The following is a 15,570-nucleotide window of genomic DNA, read 5'->3' on the forward strand; positions in this document are numbered from 1 at the left end:
GACAGATCAGCCATGATCTTATTGAATGGCGGGGCAGGCTCGAAGGGCTAGATGGCCTACTCCTGCTCCTATTTCTTATGTTCTTATGTAACTGTTAGCACTGTACTTTATGATTTGGTTGGACTTGGTAAATGTACAAGCAAGGAATTTATTGACTTTTTCATACTGTCAATCTACAATTTAATACCATAATTTGAGTGTATACTGCAGAGGTGTCTTTGATTAGTTTTCTATTTTAAAAAAAAATTATAAACCTGGAAATTGGTCCCCTTTCAATGGTATAAAGATCAAAGAACAACCCAGCACAGGAAACAGGCCCTTCGGCCCAACGAGCCCACGCCGCCGCATCATCGTACACCTGTTCTACCCTGCGTGTCTACGAATGGAACCCCTAACTTAGCCAGATTCAGGGGAGTATAGTGTCAATTTGGTAAACCAATCAGCCTAAGAGCACATCTTTGGGGTGTGGGAGGAAACCGGAGCGTCCGGAGGAAACCCACGCAACCGCAGGGAGAATGCGCAAACTCCCACAGACACAGGCCCAAATCCATGTATCTGCACAGCTAGCAGTGCTAGTCACTGAGCTGTTGCGGCGCCTGTCTACCGATCCAGGATCAAGCACACACACCGACATGAAGTACTAGGCCACTCCCGGAACCTCCAAGAGCAGCCCACGCACGACCCACCGTGTACATGCCCCTCGTTTGACAACAAGGTGGACCTCCACCTGCGGAATAAAAAGACAAAAACGTTAACATACAAGTCTGCATTTCCGGTGTCTCCCGAGGCTCTGACCTTATTTACTACCCCCTACTATAACCCTCCATCCTCGTTTCACTCATGTATCTGTCTAAGTGAACCTTAAACGAGTCCAACGTTCCTGCCTCCACCACCCTACTCGGTAGTGTGTTCCATACCCCCACGACCCTCTGCGTGAAGAACCTTCCTCTCACATCTAAATTATACCTCTTTCCCCCCCCCCCTTAGATCATGACCTCTCGTAATTGTACCCAGTCTAGGGAGCAGTCTCTCACTGTTGACTCTATCTATTCCCTTCAGTATCTTTTATACCTCTATCATGTCCCCCCTCAATCTCCGTCTTTCCAAGGAGAAAAGTCCCAGTTTCTCCATCCTTTCCTCGTAACTCAGTCCCTCCATACCAGGCAACATCCTGGTAAACCTCCTCTGCACCCTCTCCAGAGTCTCCACGTCCTTCCGGTAGTAAGGTGACCAGAACTGGACGCAGTACTCCAAATGCGGTCTAACCAACGTTCTGTACAACTGAAGCATTAGACGGCAGCTCTTATACTCTATACCCCTTCCTATAAAGGCTAGCATTCCATAAACTTTCCTCACAACCTTCTCCACTTGTGTTGCAACCTTCATAGACTTGTGAACCTGCACTCCCAGGTCCCTCTGTATTTCTATACATATATAAACATACTATGAACTTAATAGCTTGCAGCTCTGTCTTTCATCTTTGCAACTGGATTAGGTTAGCACTCCAAGGTTGTAATCTAAAACCCCTTTAGTGGGGGTTTAAAGTTCTGCAACACTCTACCAGCATTCAGTTTTATTATAAATACTTACCAATATATTCAAAAAATGCATTTTAGCAAAAATTTGTGTTGTGGAATATTGTGTTTTGCAGCCCTTTCGCTTTAAATTTTCAAGCTGATCTGGAGTCTTTGACTTGCTGTTTTGAATATTTAATCACATAAAGGCTGCCTAAGCATTTCCGCTAAGGAAAGGTATGTGATTTGGCCAAGAGGCTTAAGATTAGATTTGTTTTTTTAAGAGTAACATTTTTGTTTTATAACTGGTATCATAGAATGTACTATAGAAAAGTAAGCAATCAGATACATGTAAAATCTAGAGCTGATTATCATTTAATTGTATGACTGTTTTGAGTTAAATTAAACTTGGCCTGCTGATTTTTTTTCCATCTATATCGAACATATAGTCAATTGCTTTTCTTTTATTCTATAGAAATATTTCAGGATATATGGTTTGCTGTAAGAACATAAGAACAGGCCATCTAGCCCTTCGAGCCTGCCCCGCCATTCAATAAGATCATGGCTGATCTGTCATGGCTCAGTTCCACATTCCCATCCTCTCCCCATAACCCTTAATCCCCTCTTATCAAAAACCCACCAACCCGCATCTTAAAAATATTTAGCGAGGTAGCCTCCACCACTTCAACGGGCAGAGAATTCCAGAGATTCACCACCCTTTGAGTGAAGAAGTTCCTCCTCAACTCTGTTCTAAACTGCCCCCCCTTTATCTTGAGGCTGTGCCCCCTAGTCCTATTACCCTTTCTGAGCAGGAAGAGCCTCTCCACCTCTATCCTATCCATCCCATTCATCATCTTATACGTCTCAATGAGATCTCCCCTCATTCTTCTAAACTCTAACAAGTACAAGCCTAGTTTATTCAGCCTCTCCTCATAGCTCAACCCCCTCAACTCCGGCATCAGCCTAGTAAACCTCCTCTGCACTCCCTCCAAGGCCAAAATATCCTTGCGTAAGTATGGCGCCCAAAACTGCACACAGTACTCCAGCTGCGGCCTCACTAATGCCCTATACAGCCACAGCAAGACCTCCCTACTTTTATATTCAATCCCCCTCGCTATGAAGGCCAGCATCCCATTAGCCTTCCTGACCACCTGCTGCACCTGCAAGCTGGGTTTTTGCGACTCATGCACAAGGACCCCGAGGTCCCTCTGCACCGTTGCCTGCTGCAGTTTTTCGCCACATAAGTAATAATCCTTCCTACCATTATTCCTACCGAAGTGTTTTAAACTGAGAAACAACCTGTTAGTTTGCTTGATTTGATAGTCTGCATATGTAAGCTTAAAGAAGGTTGGTCACAGGTCCCTCTGATGAAGTTCTGTTCAGATTTCAGTCATCACCAAAAATAAACTTGGGGATGTTTGACAGTGATAGCTTAATTGTAACAGCACACATTTTAGATAAATTCAGATAATTAGGTAAGTCCCATATTGATTTGTACATTCCTAGCAATAAGCCTATCCATCTTTTGTACATCATTTTCTTATGACAGCAGTTTAGCTTTCTGCTGTTTTAATATAATTTTTTTTCTTATTTACTGAAAGTGTGCGCCAGTGTTTTTTCTTTGTTTGAAAAGCAGTAATTTGAATTCTATATTAAAATTCAAAGCTGTCTGTTCAGGTTACTTGAACTGTTTCACAAACTGCAAGTAAGATGGTTTTCTCGTCTTTTTCTTCAAGTCTATCTGTCTTTGGAATCTGTCACCCCATGTCCATCATCCCCTACATTTTTTTTGTTTCCTCCCAGGTCTGTCTGTCTGTCTTTCTTACAACATGCTCAGAATGTGGTCGTAGTGCATTATTCCTCCTCAACTTTACACTTTTTAATGTAGTAGACCATATCAGTTTCTGCAACACCTCCCCTGTTTTCTGGCTCACTTGATTCTACACCTCTTCCAAACGTACCAGTGGAAGGTTTGCGATGGGTGGATCTCACAGGAAGCTGACCTTGTACTTGCAAGTTACAAAAGGCAGCATGTTGAGTCAGAGTAACAATATGAGATGAGTAGTATTATTGGGAATAATTACAGATTGACGAAGTGAGGGGTAAATAGTATCTCAAAGCTTTGTGTTTTGCCTCCAATTCTCTGAAATCAAAAAGTAGGAGTAAATAAGCCATTTTTTTTGAGTGAGTGGGCAAATGCAAGGCAGATACAGTATAATGTAGATGAATGTGAAGTTATCCACTTCTGGTAGCAAAAATAAGGCAGACTGTTCTCTGGCTATAAATTGAGAGGGGGGGAATGTGCAAACAGACCTGGGTGTCCACGTACACTAGTCACTGAAGATAAGCGTGCAAGTGCAGCAAGGCAAATAGTATGTTGGCCTTCACAGGATGTGGAGATGCCGGCGTTGGACTGGGGTAAGCACAGTAAGAAGTCTCCAACATCAGATTAAAGTCCAACAGGTTTATTTGGCAGCACAAGCTTTTGGAACATTGCTCCTTGACTCACTTGATGAAGGAGCAGCATTCTGAAAGCTTGTGCTGCCAAATAAACCTGGACTTTAACTTGGTGTTGTGAGACATCTTACTTGGCCTTCCCAGGAGCAGGGATATCTTGCTGCAATTTTACAGGCCTTGGTTAGGCCATACCTGTATGCAGTTTAGGTCTCTTTATCTGAAGAAGGATGACTGTGCTGTAGAGGAGGGTGCAGTAAAGGTTTACCAGCCTGATTCTTGGGATGGCAGAACTGGCACATGAGAAAAGATCGAGTCAGTTAGGATTATATTCACTAAAGTTCAGAAGAATGAGGGGAGATTTCATAGAAAATAGGACTAGACCGGGTAGATGTAGGATGGATGTTCCTGATGGTGGGGAGAGTCCAGAACCAGGAATCATAATCCAAGGATATGGAGTAAACCATTTAGGACAGGTGGAAGAAATTTCTTCATTCAGGGAGTGGGAAATCTGTGGAATTCACTACCACAAAACATCATTGAGGCCAAAGCATCATATGTTTTCAAGAGAGGGAGTTCGACATAGCTTTTGGGGCAAAGGAGATCAAAGGATATTGGGGTGGGGGAGGGGGGGTGCACAGGGTCAGGCTGTTGAGGTGGATGATTAGCCATGATAATGATGAATGGCACAGTGAGCTCCAAGTGCTGAATGGCCCACTTCTATGTTGATGTTTCTAATGCCCGTTTTTCCTGCTATTCCCTGTTTAAATCCACAATTTGGTTCCCATCCCTGCCACAGTACTGCAGCAGCCCAAACAAAAATTACTTACTGAAATCAAAGAATGGTGCTCTATAGAAATGTATACAAACTCCAGATACATTGTTACCTCTCTCAAAACAACCGGAATTTATTACAAATCCAACAATTTAATAGTTTGTAATCACTTATGCTATGAATACCAAGTAAGATGTATGTTTTTTCTTTGCAAATGGGCTAAATTTATTTATCTGGATTAGACTTCAGTGTTGCAGAATGTAATAGTCAGTAAAATCAGGCAAATTTCTTGTTGCAAAACATGCTCATTCCTGTGGTTCAGGCTTTCAGTAACTCAGCAATAGAAGCCCCAGGCTAGTGTTTACTACTTGCAGTCGAATCTGCCTGCTGTGTAACTGACTTGTCAAACAAAGTACCATGGCTTTGATTAGCCCTCAGTCCAGAAAAACTTTGTCGTCTTGGATCATATCTTAATTTTTTTTAAAAAAACGGTCTCAAACAATGCTTTCTGCACCTTTATAAATGTGTCCAGTGAAAGTTATACTTGTATACTTTTAGAAAGACATGCTTTCTCTAATCATAGGGACGTGGTCCAGAAGGTTTAAAAGTGAACAGACAAACCCGAAGGAAAATGCAATGCTATGGTTTTCTTGATGCCACATTGAAAACAAAATTTAGGAAGTGGTGATTGCTCTGAAACTTGTGATTTTTTTTTTAAAATTGTTGAGGGAGCTGTATGCAGGCAGAAGTTGCGCAATTTGTTTTTCATGTGACTGCGGATCCAAATTACTTGACTAGAAAATCCTCAAACACAGAAGTGAAGCTTGGCTTTGTTGGAAATGCTGCGACAGCTACAGTGGGTTATTGCAGATTGTAGTGTCAACAGAGGAAATTGTCAGCAATTGTCTGAAGCCCAACCTGCAAACCTCATTATGTTTTGGTCTTGACTTTAAACTTGTGCTTACCGTAGGTTTCAGTCATTGTCAAATCAGCTGTGTTGAAACAAATATGCAGAAGTATACATTTATTTAGACTATCCTTACAAATGAAATTGATTGCAGAAGTAAAATCGTAACTCAGATTTTATAATGATTCTATTCTCCAGTTTGTATAATGCATGCATTTCTGAATTTAGCATGGAGCTTCCTGTGTTAGTGAGTCACCAAAAGTCTAAAGCCTAGTAAAAATAATTTAAATTTCAGCTTAGAAATGTGATGATTTTTATCAGCCTTTACATGTGGTAATATTTAAATTTATTCTATTTACTGTATATGCATTATTCTTGACTAGAACATTTCTTATGTTGTATCTTCATGAACCTGTCTCACAACACCAAGTTAAAGTCCAACTGGTTTATTTGGTAGTTTTGTCGTGTGTCGACACAGTTGCTGAGCCAAGTTCCGCGCACATGAGGACAGCCTCAACTGGGATCTTGGGTTCATATCACACTATCATGGTAACCACCATGACTTGCCTGGGCTTGCAAAATCTCTCTAACTGTCCTGGCTGGAGACAATACACATCTCTTTAACCTGTGCTTAAATCTCTCTCCAATCGCATTGTTTGTATCTTTAAGACTTGATTACCTGTAAGACTCGCATTCCAAACATTATTTTGTAAATTGAGTTTGTCTTTACATGCCCTGTTTGAACTGAAATTCCACTCACCTGATGAAGGAGCAGCACTCCGAAAGCAAGTGGCTTGTGCTACTAAATAAACCTGTTGGACTTTAACCTGGTGTTGAGACTTGCTGTGTTTACCCCAGTCCAACACCAGTACCTCCACATCATGTCTACAATGGGGAGCAGATGCTTTATCCACCTATGTTGAGAATGCTGTCAGTGGAATTTTGAGTTGGACATGGGATTTAAAAAATACAAGAATGGTGTAAGAACTTCTGAAGTGAAGTTTTAGGTGTTGGAATTGAGTGCAGAGCAGGAAAGAAGTGGTAAATAAGCTAGATGTTATATTCAAGTGACCAACTAAGCAACCCAAAAATGGCAGTAGAGGAGCTCCAAATATACTTGAGTTTTGAACACAGTGTTGACTTGAACAATTTTAATTGTGGGAGTTGGCACCATACCTGCTTCAGGAAATTGAGACAAACCAACATCAGCAGGGAAAGGATATTGGACAAAGATTTGCAAGGGTAATCGTATTGTTGATTAGTGGAGGATGAAAGATATGATGATCTGAGGTACAGAAGGTAGAGATGCATTTAAGACAAGAATATTCGGTACTCCTTAGATTTAAAGCTGTAGCTTACTGTGATGTGTGTGAACCGTGAAGCACATCAATAAAAATTAGATGGCTTTGTTTCATTTGGGAATATGGAACAGACTCTGAAATTGCAAGAATAAAAAGAATAATCAAAAAATGTTAAGGATATTTAGTTTTACTTCATCTTAGTCTTTTGTTGCATCACCTCAAGACGTCCCAAAAAGCTTTACAGTCTACAAAGATGGTTATCAGAAAAATAAGTGAATCCTGAAGTAATTGAGCACAAGATGAGCAATTTTGATAAATAATACATTTATTCAGCTAGGTTGTGGGAGCGGCATAGTGGCTAACCACTGTGCTGCCCCAGCCACCATGGTGTCCCCATAGTCTTGGAGGTTTGAGAAAACTTCTGGAGAGTGAGCTACAGAGAGAGAGCCTCTTCCTTCTATCAGCTTGAAGCAGCAAATGCTCTTTACTTTTAAATGGAAATTTTCTATAATTGAGAGGTCTAGAATATGTAACAAGAGGTAAAAAAAATTAAATGTGAAATCTGCAACTGAGAATGAGATACATTTTCAAGCTGTGAGGCTTTGGAAGTCACTAGTTAGTGTTTTCATTTTGTATTCTGATTATGCCATTGTAGTGCAGACAGGTTTAATATCCTTCAGTCCACATCCATCATTTGGCCCACATCCAGCAAGGACTTCTTTTATATATCCTCTAATATAGCAACATATCCCAAGGTGCTTAGTGTATCAGTATTTAAAAAAAAATTGTACTGAGTCACGAAATAACGATAGGTAAGAAAACGCTTGCTCAGAGGTAGGTTTTAGGAAAGGGAACTTTGGGGACAAGGTAACTCAAAGCACAGTGACCAAAGGCAGTGAGATATTGGAAGTTGGATGCCAAGAGGTCAGAATTGGAGTGTAAAAATTTCAAAGGCTTCTAGGGCTGGAAGAGGTCAGATAGGCAGGAATGAGCATGTGTGGGTGATCTATGCAAGTTAAGATATGGGTAGTGTAGAATTTTGGATGAGTACAACTTTATACAAAGTGGTCAGGAAGGCGAATGGGATGCTGGCCTTCATAGCGAGGGGGATTGAATATAAAAGTAGGGAGGTCTTGCTGCAGCTGTATAGGGCATTGGTGAGGCCGCAGCTGGAGTACTGTGTGCAGTTTTGGGCGCCGCACCTGCGCAAGGATATTTTGGCCCTGGAGGGAGTGCAGAGGAGGTTTACTAGGCTGATACCGGAGTTGAGGGGATTGAGCTATGAGGAGAGGCTGAATAAACTAGGCTTGTACTCGTTAGAGTTTAGAAGAATGAGGGGAGATCTCATTGAGACGTATAAGATGATGAATGGGATGGATAGGATAGAGGTGGAGAGACTCTTCCCGCTCAAAAAAGACAGTAGGACTAGGGGGCACAGCCTCAAGATAAAGGGGAGGCGGTTTAGAACGGAGTTGAGGAGGAACTTCTTCACTCAAAGGGTGGTGAATCTCTGGAATTCTCTGCCCGTTGAAGTGGTGGAGGCTGCCTCGCTAAATATTTTTAAGAAGCGGGTTGATGGGTTCTTGATAAGAGAGGGGATTAAGGGTTATGGGGAGAGGGCGGGAAAGTGGAACTGAGCCACAACAGATCAGCCATGATCTTATTGAATGGCGGGGCAGGCTCGAAGGGCTAGATGGCCTACTCCTCCTATTTCTTATGAAAGATGGTAGGCCATGTAGGAAGCATTAGAATATTAATATTAAAGGTAAGTAAGGCATGAGTGAGAGTTTCAACAACAAAAGAGCTGAGACAGGGTCTCAGTTGGATGTTGAAGAGGGGGAAATACTGGCATTGCTGCCTCATAGAGCTAGGGACCCAGGTTCAATTCCAGCCTCGACCACTATCTGAGTGGGGTTTGCATGATTTCCCCTGTCTGCATGGGTTTCCTCCCACAGTCTAAATATATGTAGGTTAGGTGGATTGGCCATGATAAATTGCCTCTCAGTGTCATGGGAATTAGCAGGGTATAAATGTGGGGTTACAGGGATAGGGCCTGGGTGGGATTGTTGTCAGTGTAGGTTTGATGGGCCGAATGGCCACCTTCTGCACTGTAGGGATTCTATAATTCCAAGGCAGTTTTGGAAATGGAATGGATGCTGATCAAGGTTGCAAATGCATTGGTCAGTTGCCAGGGATGGACACTGTCAGAGAATGGAGCTTGTGGTGGAGACTTAGTTGGTAGAACTTTCTGCTCATCCACTACTGTGTGGACAAAATAGCGAATCAGACTGTGGAAGCATCAAGAAAGGAGTGAAGGAAGAAAAAGTTTTGTCACTATACGCGTTTTCAGAGGAGCATGTAGACTACCTATACAACTTAATCTTTATTAATTTTAATAAAGATTAAGTTGCAAAGCTGCAATTAACCTTTACAGACTACTTTTTAAAAAACCAGTAGTCTTGGCATGATCCCTATATGTTGGAATGCAAATGTAAAATTAAACATTGTAAAGATTGCTGGACCACACTTTTGGAAATGGAAATGTCTGATTTGCTTGTGGACAGCGTTGGATAGATAGTTTTTATGCCTTTATCAATGACCAAAAACAAATTTTGATCTATTGATCTTATTACCTGTCCTTTTGCAATTACTGTTGATCTTCCAGCGTAGACATGATGGACTGAATAGTTTCCTTTGGTACTATGATAGTTTCAACCTTTGTTTTTTTTCCCTATTTTGTGTTTCAGAACAGTCACTCGATGGGGAGTAACAGAGGACCATTTCTTTGTGTTGCCCTCCCAACTTTATGCTGCAGAGAAAACACCTCTTCCATAATGAAACTAGTATTAACTGAATGGCAATTAATATGGATTTTTAATAGACAATAAATAAGCCATAATCCAAAGTTTCTACCAAATAGCTTGCTTTTGGTTTTTTGAATGCATCTGAAAGAAATAGAGGCAGAAAAGTGCTAAGCCTACAAAACTAAACGACGAAGACATCTTGAACAAGCATTTTTCCCAATAAAAGCACGCTTATTTCCAATGGCAGCAATGGCTCCACAGAATGACGAGACAGAAACTATGCAAGCACAAGAATTACCAACTGAATTGGAAAAGAAAAAGGATGACGAGGAGCATGGTGATGAAACAGTTAGTGAGGAGTCCATCGATCGCACTCCTGTCAGATTATGGGTGATGCATGGTTTAGTGATGTTTGGCAGGGAATTCTGTTATGCAGTGGAAACTGCCTTGGTAACACCAGTATTGTTACAGATAGGTGAGTACAAAAATATAAGTAACACTAGAAAATGCATCTGCAGAAATTTTTTTACAGTTCAGATTCAATAAGAGACCAAAACACTGGGACTAAGCTAATGTATTTTAATTGAGTTATTTATCCATGCATTTCCTATTTATATACACCCACACTGACTATTTGTATTTTAATTGAACTGAGTTGTCAATGCAGTAAATATCTGCAGTCTCATTACAGCAAATATACACTTTTTAAGAATCTAACTTTACATTGTCATTTAATCATAGCTTATAATGGAGAAAGAGGCAACTTAGTCCATAGAATCATACAACACAGAAGATGCCCTTCAGCCCATCGAGTCCACACCGACCTCTTAGAAACCTGAACTCCCACCTAATGCCATTTGCCAGCAGTTGGCCCATAGCCCTCAATGTTATGATGTGCCAAGTGCTCATCCAGATACTTTTTTAAAAGATGTGAGACAACATGCCTCCATCACCCTCCCAGGCAGTGCATTCCAGATCATCACCACTCTAAACCTCCTGCACATGAATTTTAACTTGTGTCCCCTTGTGACTGACCCTTCAACTAAGGGGAACAGCTGCTCCTTATCTACTCTGGCCATGTCTCTCATAATCTTGTATATCTTGATCAAGTCACTCCTCTCTGCTTTAACAAAAACAACACAAGCCTATCCAAACTCTCTTCTTAACTTGAATGTTCCATCCCAGGCAGCATCCAGGTAAATCTCCTCTGTATCCCCTACACGTCCCCTCTAATCACATCCTTCTGAAAATGTGGCAACCAGAACTGCACACGGTGTTCTAGCTGTGGCCTCATCAAAGTTCTCTAACCCCATGACTTCCTTACGTCTGTAATCTGTCTTGATTGATAAAGGCAAGTGTCTTATGTCTTTTTCACCACCCTACAACATGCCTTTCCACTTTGAGGTCTCTGAATAAACACACCAAGGTCCTTTTGTTTCATAGAACTTCTCCAGTGTTCTACCATTCATTGAATACTTTCTTGTCAAATGACTCCTCCCAAAGTGTATCTCGCACACTTTTCAGGGTTAAATTCCATCTGCCACTTATCTGACCATTTGACCATTCCATCTACATTTTCTTGTAGCCCAAGACTCTGTCTCTCTGTTAGCCACCTGTCCAATCTTTGTGTCATCTGCAAACTGACTAATCCTATACCCACACAGATAATAGGGGGCCTGTGGTACACCACTGGACCCTGGCTTCTAATCACCACTAAAGCAGCCTTCTGTCTTCACCCTCTGTCTCTTACACTGAGCCAGTTTTGAATCTACTTTATCAAATTACCTGTTTCCCATGTGAATTTACCTTTACAAGTTTCCCATTTGGGACCTTGTCAAAGGCTTTGCTGAAATCCATATAAACTGCATCAACTGTACCACCCTCATCTATACACTCTGTCCTATATGCTGCAGCTCAAAAATGTGACAGCCAGTCTAATCCCACTTTCCAGCATGTGGTCTCTAAATGTAAGGTTATCCACTTCAGTAGCAATAATAGGAAGACGGATTATTACTTGATCGGTGTAAACTGAGAGAGATGATACTTAATGAGACCTTGGAGCCCTTGTGTGTCAGTCACTGAAAGTAAGCGAATAGGTATAGCAGGCAGTAAAGAAGGCAAATGGTATGTTGGCCTTCATAGCAAGAGGATCTGAATATAAGGTTAGGGATGTTTTGCTGCAATTGTATAGGGTGTTGCTGAGGCCACATCTGGAGTATTGTGTGCAGTTTTGGTGTCCTTATCTGAGGAAGGATGTCCTTGCTACAGAGGGAGTACAGTAAAGGTTTATCAGGCTGGTCCCTGAGATGGCAGGATGTCATATGAGAGACTAATTTGGTTAAAGTTATATTAATTGGAGTTTAGAAGAATGAGGGCGAACTCATAGAAACTTAGAAAATTCTAACAGGATTAGGCAGGGTATATTCAGGAAGAATATTCCTTATGGCGGGGGAATCCAGAACTGGGGGTTATAGTTTGAGGATAAGAGGTAAACCTTTTAGAACTGAAGTGAGGAGAAATTTCTTTTTCTTTCTTTTGTCATTTCTGGTGAATGTGTGGAATTCACTACTACACAATGTAGCTGAGACCAAAACGTCATAGAATTTCAAAAATAAACTAGATATAGCGCATGGGGTTAAAGGGATATGGGCATAAGGGATGGTCAGGATATTGAATTCAATTAGCCATGATCAAAATAAATGGCGGTGCAGGCTTGAAGGGCCAAATGGCCCACTAGTTTTTGTTTCAAGCAGAACGTTCCAGATCCCAACAGCCCTTTGGGTTTCTGAAGTGGAAATCATGCTTGACAAATCTGTTGGAATTCTTTGAAGATTTAACTAGTAGAGTTGACAATGGACAACTAGTTAATGTGGTGTATTTGGACTTTCAGAATGTGTTTGACAAAGTCCCGCGCCAAATTAAAGTGCATGGGATTGGGCAAAGTGTATTGAGATGAATAGAAATCTGGTTGGCAGAGAGGAACATAAGAACATAAATAGGAGCAGGAGTAGGCCAGCTAGCCCTTCGAGCCTGCCCCGCCATTCAATAAGATCATGGCTGATCTGTCTTAGTTCAGTTCCACATTCCCGCCCTCTCCCCACAACCCTTAATCCCCTCTCTTATCAAAAACCCATCAACCCGCGTCTTAAAAATATTAGCGAGGTAGCCTCCACCACTTCAACGGGCAGAGAATTCCAGAGATTCACCACCCTTTGAGTGAAGAAGTTCCTCCTCAACTCCGTTCTAAACCGCCCCCCCTTTATCTTGAGGCTGTGCGCCCTAGTCCTACTATCCTTTCTGAGCGGGAAGAGTCTCTCCACCTCTATCCTATCCATCCCATTCATCATCTTATATGTCTCAATGAGATCTCCCCTCATTCTTCTAAACTCTAACGAGTACAAGCCTAATTTATTCAGCCTCTCCGCATAGCTCAACCCCCTCAACTCCGGCATCAGCCTAGTAAACCTCCTCTGCACTCCCTCCAAACAAAGAGAAGGAATTAATGGGTGCTTTTCAAATTGGCAGGCGGTAACTAATGGAGTGCCACAGGGATCGGTGCTGGGACCCCAGCTATTCACAATATATATTAATGATTTCAATGAGGTTTGCAGATGATACCAGGCTGGGTGGGAGGGTGAACTGTGACAAAGATGCAGAGATCCTTCAGCATGATCTGGAGTAATTGGGTGAGTGGGCTAATCAATGGCAGATGCAGTATAATAAGGATAAGCGTGAGATTATTCACTTTGGATGCAAAAACAAGAAGGCAGATTACTACCTGAATGGCTGTAAATTGGGAGAGGGGAGTGTGCACCAGTCACTGAAGGTAAGCATGCTTGTGCAGCAGGCAGTAAAGAAAGCAAATGGAATGTTGGTCTTCATTGCGAGAGGTTTCAAGTATAGGAGCAGGGATGTGTTGTTGCAATTATATAGGGTCTTGGTGAGGCCACACCTCGAGTATTGTGTGCAGTTTTGATCTCCTTTTCTAAGGAAGGATGTTCTTGTTCTCAAGGGAATGCAATGAAGGCTTACCAGGCTGATTCCAGGGATGGTGGGACTGATGTATGAGGAGAGATCGACTTGATTAGGATTGTTTTCGCTGGAGTTCAGATGAATTGTGGGGGGGGAGAGGAGGAATCTCATAGAGAGTTAAAATTCTAACAAGACTAGATGAGGTAGATGCAGGGAGGTTATTCCCAATGGTGTCCAGAACCAGAGGTCACAGTTTAAGGATTCAGGGTAGACCATTTAGGACGGAGGTGAAGAGACATTTCTTCACCTAAAGAATGGTGAACCTAATGGAATTCATTACCACAGGAAGTAGTTGATGCCAAAACATTGAATGTATTCAAAAGGCAGCTGGATGTAATACTTTGGGTAAATGGAATAAGACTAATCCTGCTTTTTTTTTCCCCCATAATCTGAGTTGGATGATCATCCATGATTGTAATGAATGATGGAGCAGGCATGAAGGGCCAAATGGCTGCCTCCTGCTCCTATGTTAAAACTATGCCCTCCTCATGCCTCCTAATAGGTGGAAAGGCAGTTTGTGAGAAGGATGCAAACAGTTTGCAAAGAGATATAGATAGGTTAAATAAGTGGGCACAAAGTTGGCAAATGGGTATAATGTGGGAAAATGCAAAGTTCTTTGCTCTCTCTTCCAAATAGAGTATTATTTAAATGGAGTAAAACTTCAGAAAGCTGCAACAGAAGGGTGCTTGGAAGTACAAGCTAGTGCACAGGTACAGCAGGTATCCAGGAAGGCTAATGAAATGTTGGCCCTTATTTCAAGTGGGGTTGGAGTATAAGAGTGGGGCAAGTCTTGCTGCAACTGTATAAGGTATTGACAAGCCCACATCTGGAATAGTTTTGGTCCTCTTAATGAAAGATATTTCATTGGAGGCAGTACACTTATGATGATCCCTGGTATGGCAGAATTGTTGTATGAGGAAAGGTTAAACAAGTTGGGACTGTACTCATTGGAATTTAGAAAAATGAGAGGTGGTCTCATTGAAACACAAGATTCTTGTGGGACTTAACAGGGTAAATGCTGAGAGGATGTTTCCCCTCATGGGAGAGTCTTGGATCTGAAGGCATAGACTTAGAATAAGGGGGTGCCCATTTAAAACTGAGTTGAGGTCCTCCTCTGAGGGCTGCATGTCTTTGGAACTCCTTGCCACAGAGAGCTGTGGGGACAGAGTCCTTGTGTGTTTTTAAGGCTGAGATAGATTTTTGATCAGTGAGGAATCCAGGGTTACAGGGAAGGGCAGTAAAGTGGGCACAATGAATGTCAAATCAGCCATGATTCTGTTGAATGGTGGAGCAGGCTTGAGGGGCTGATGTGCATGCTTGAATTCCTATTTTTTATTTTGGTCTTTAGCCTTCTGCCAATCACTTTAAATCTACGTTCCTAGTCACTGAACTCTGCTAAAATAAATAAACTCTCTAATCTACTCTATCCATGTCCCCCTCAATTTTGTACATCTGAACCAAATCTCCTCTCAGTCACCACTATTCTAGGGAATACAACCCAGCCTAGCCAATCTTCCCTCATAACTGCAATTTTCCAGACCTGGCAATATCTTAGTATTATAATCTAGGTCAGAACTCCATGGTTTTCATGAAGTTAGCCTAGACCATTTTGCACTTGGAATTTTGGCATGCATAAATGTAAGATGTTTCACTTCAGGTATGATTCAAGTGACTCACTAGGGAGCTTTTATCAAACAAAGTTTATATAAGTAAACAGTTAACACAGAAAATTAGCAACAACTTATACCATTTGCAAACCAGCAAAAAAACCACTTGCATAAAC

The 15,570-nt window shown here is 41.7% G+C and overlaps 1 protein-coding gene across 2 annotated transcripts in view; it reads left to right on the forward strand.

Annotated features, from left to right (window-relative positions):
• The window catches only part of slc45a4a (solute carrier family 45 member 4a), a 73,434-nt gene that overhangs the window by 16,951 nt on the left and 40,913 nt on the right, over positions 1-15,570 (forward strand). For both annotated transcript variants that reach the window (XM_080194605.1, XM_080194606.1), the window contains exon 2: positions 9,699-10,230. In XM_080194605.1, coding sequence (XP_080050731.1) covers positions 9,996-10,230 — 235 coding nt within the window. In that variant the 5' untranslated portion in view covers positions 9,699-9,995. The remainder of the gene's footprint in view (positions 1-9,698; positions 10,231-15,570) is intronic.

Source organism: Carcharhinus amblyrhynchos, chromosome 8 (genome assembly GCF_965287045.1).
Source record: "Carcharhinus amblyrhynchos chromosome 8, sCarAmb.v2.hapA, whole genome shotgun sequence".
NCBI classification, from domain to species: domain Eukaryota; kingdom Metazoa; phylum Chordata; class Chondrichthyes; order Carcharhiniformes; family Carcharhinidae; genus Carcharhinus; species Carcharhinus amblyrhynchos.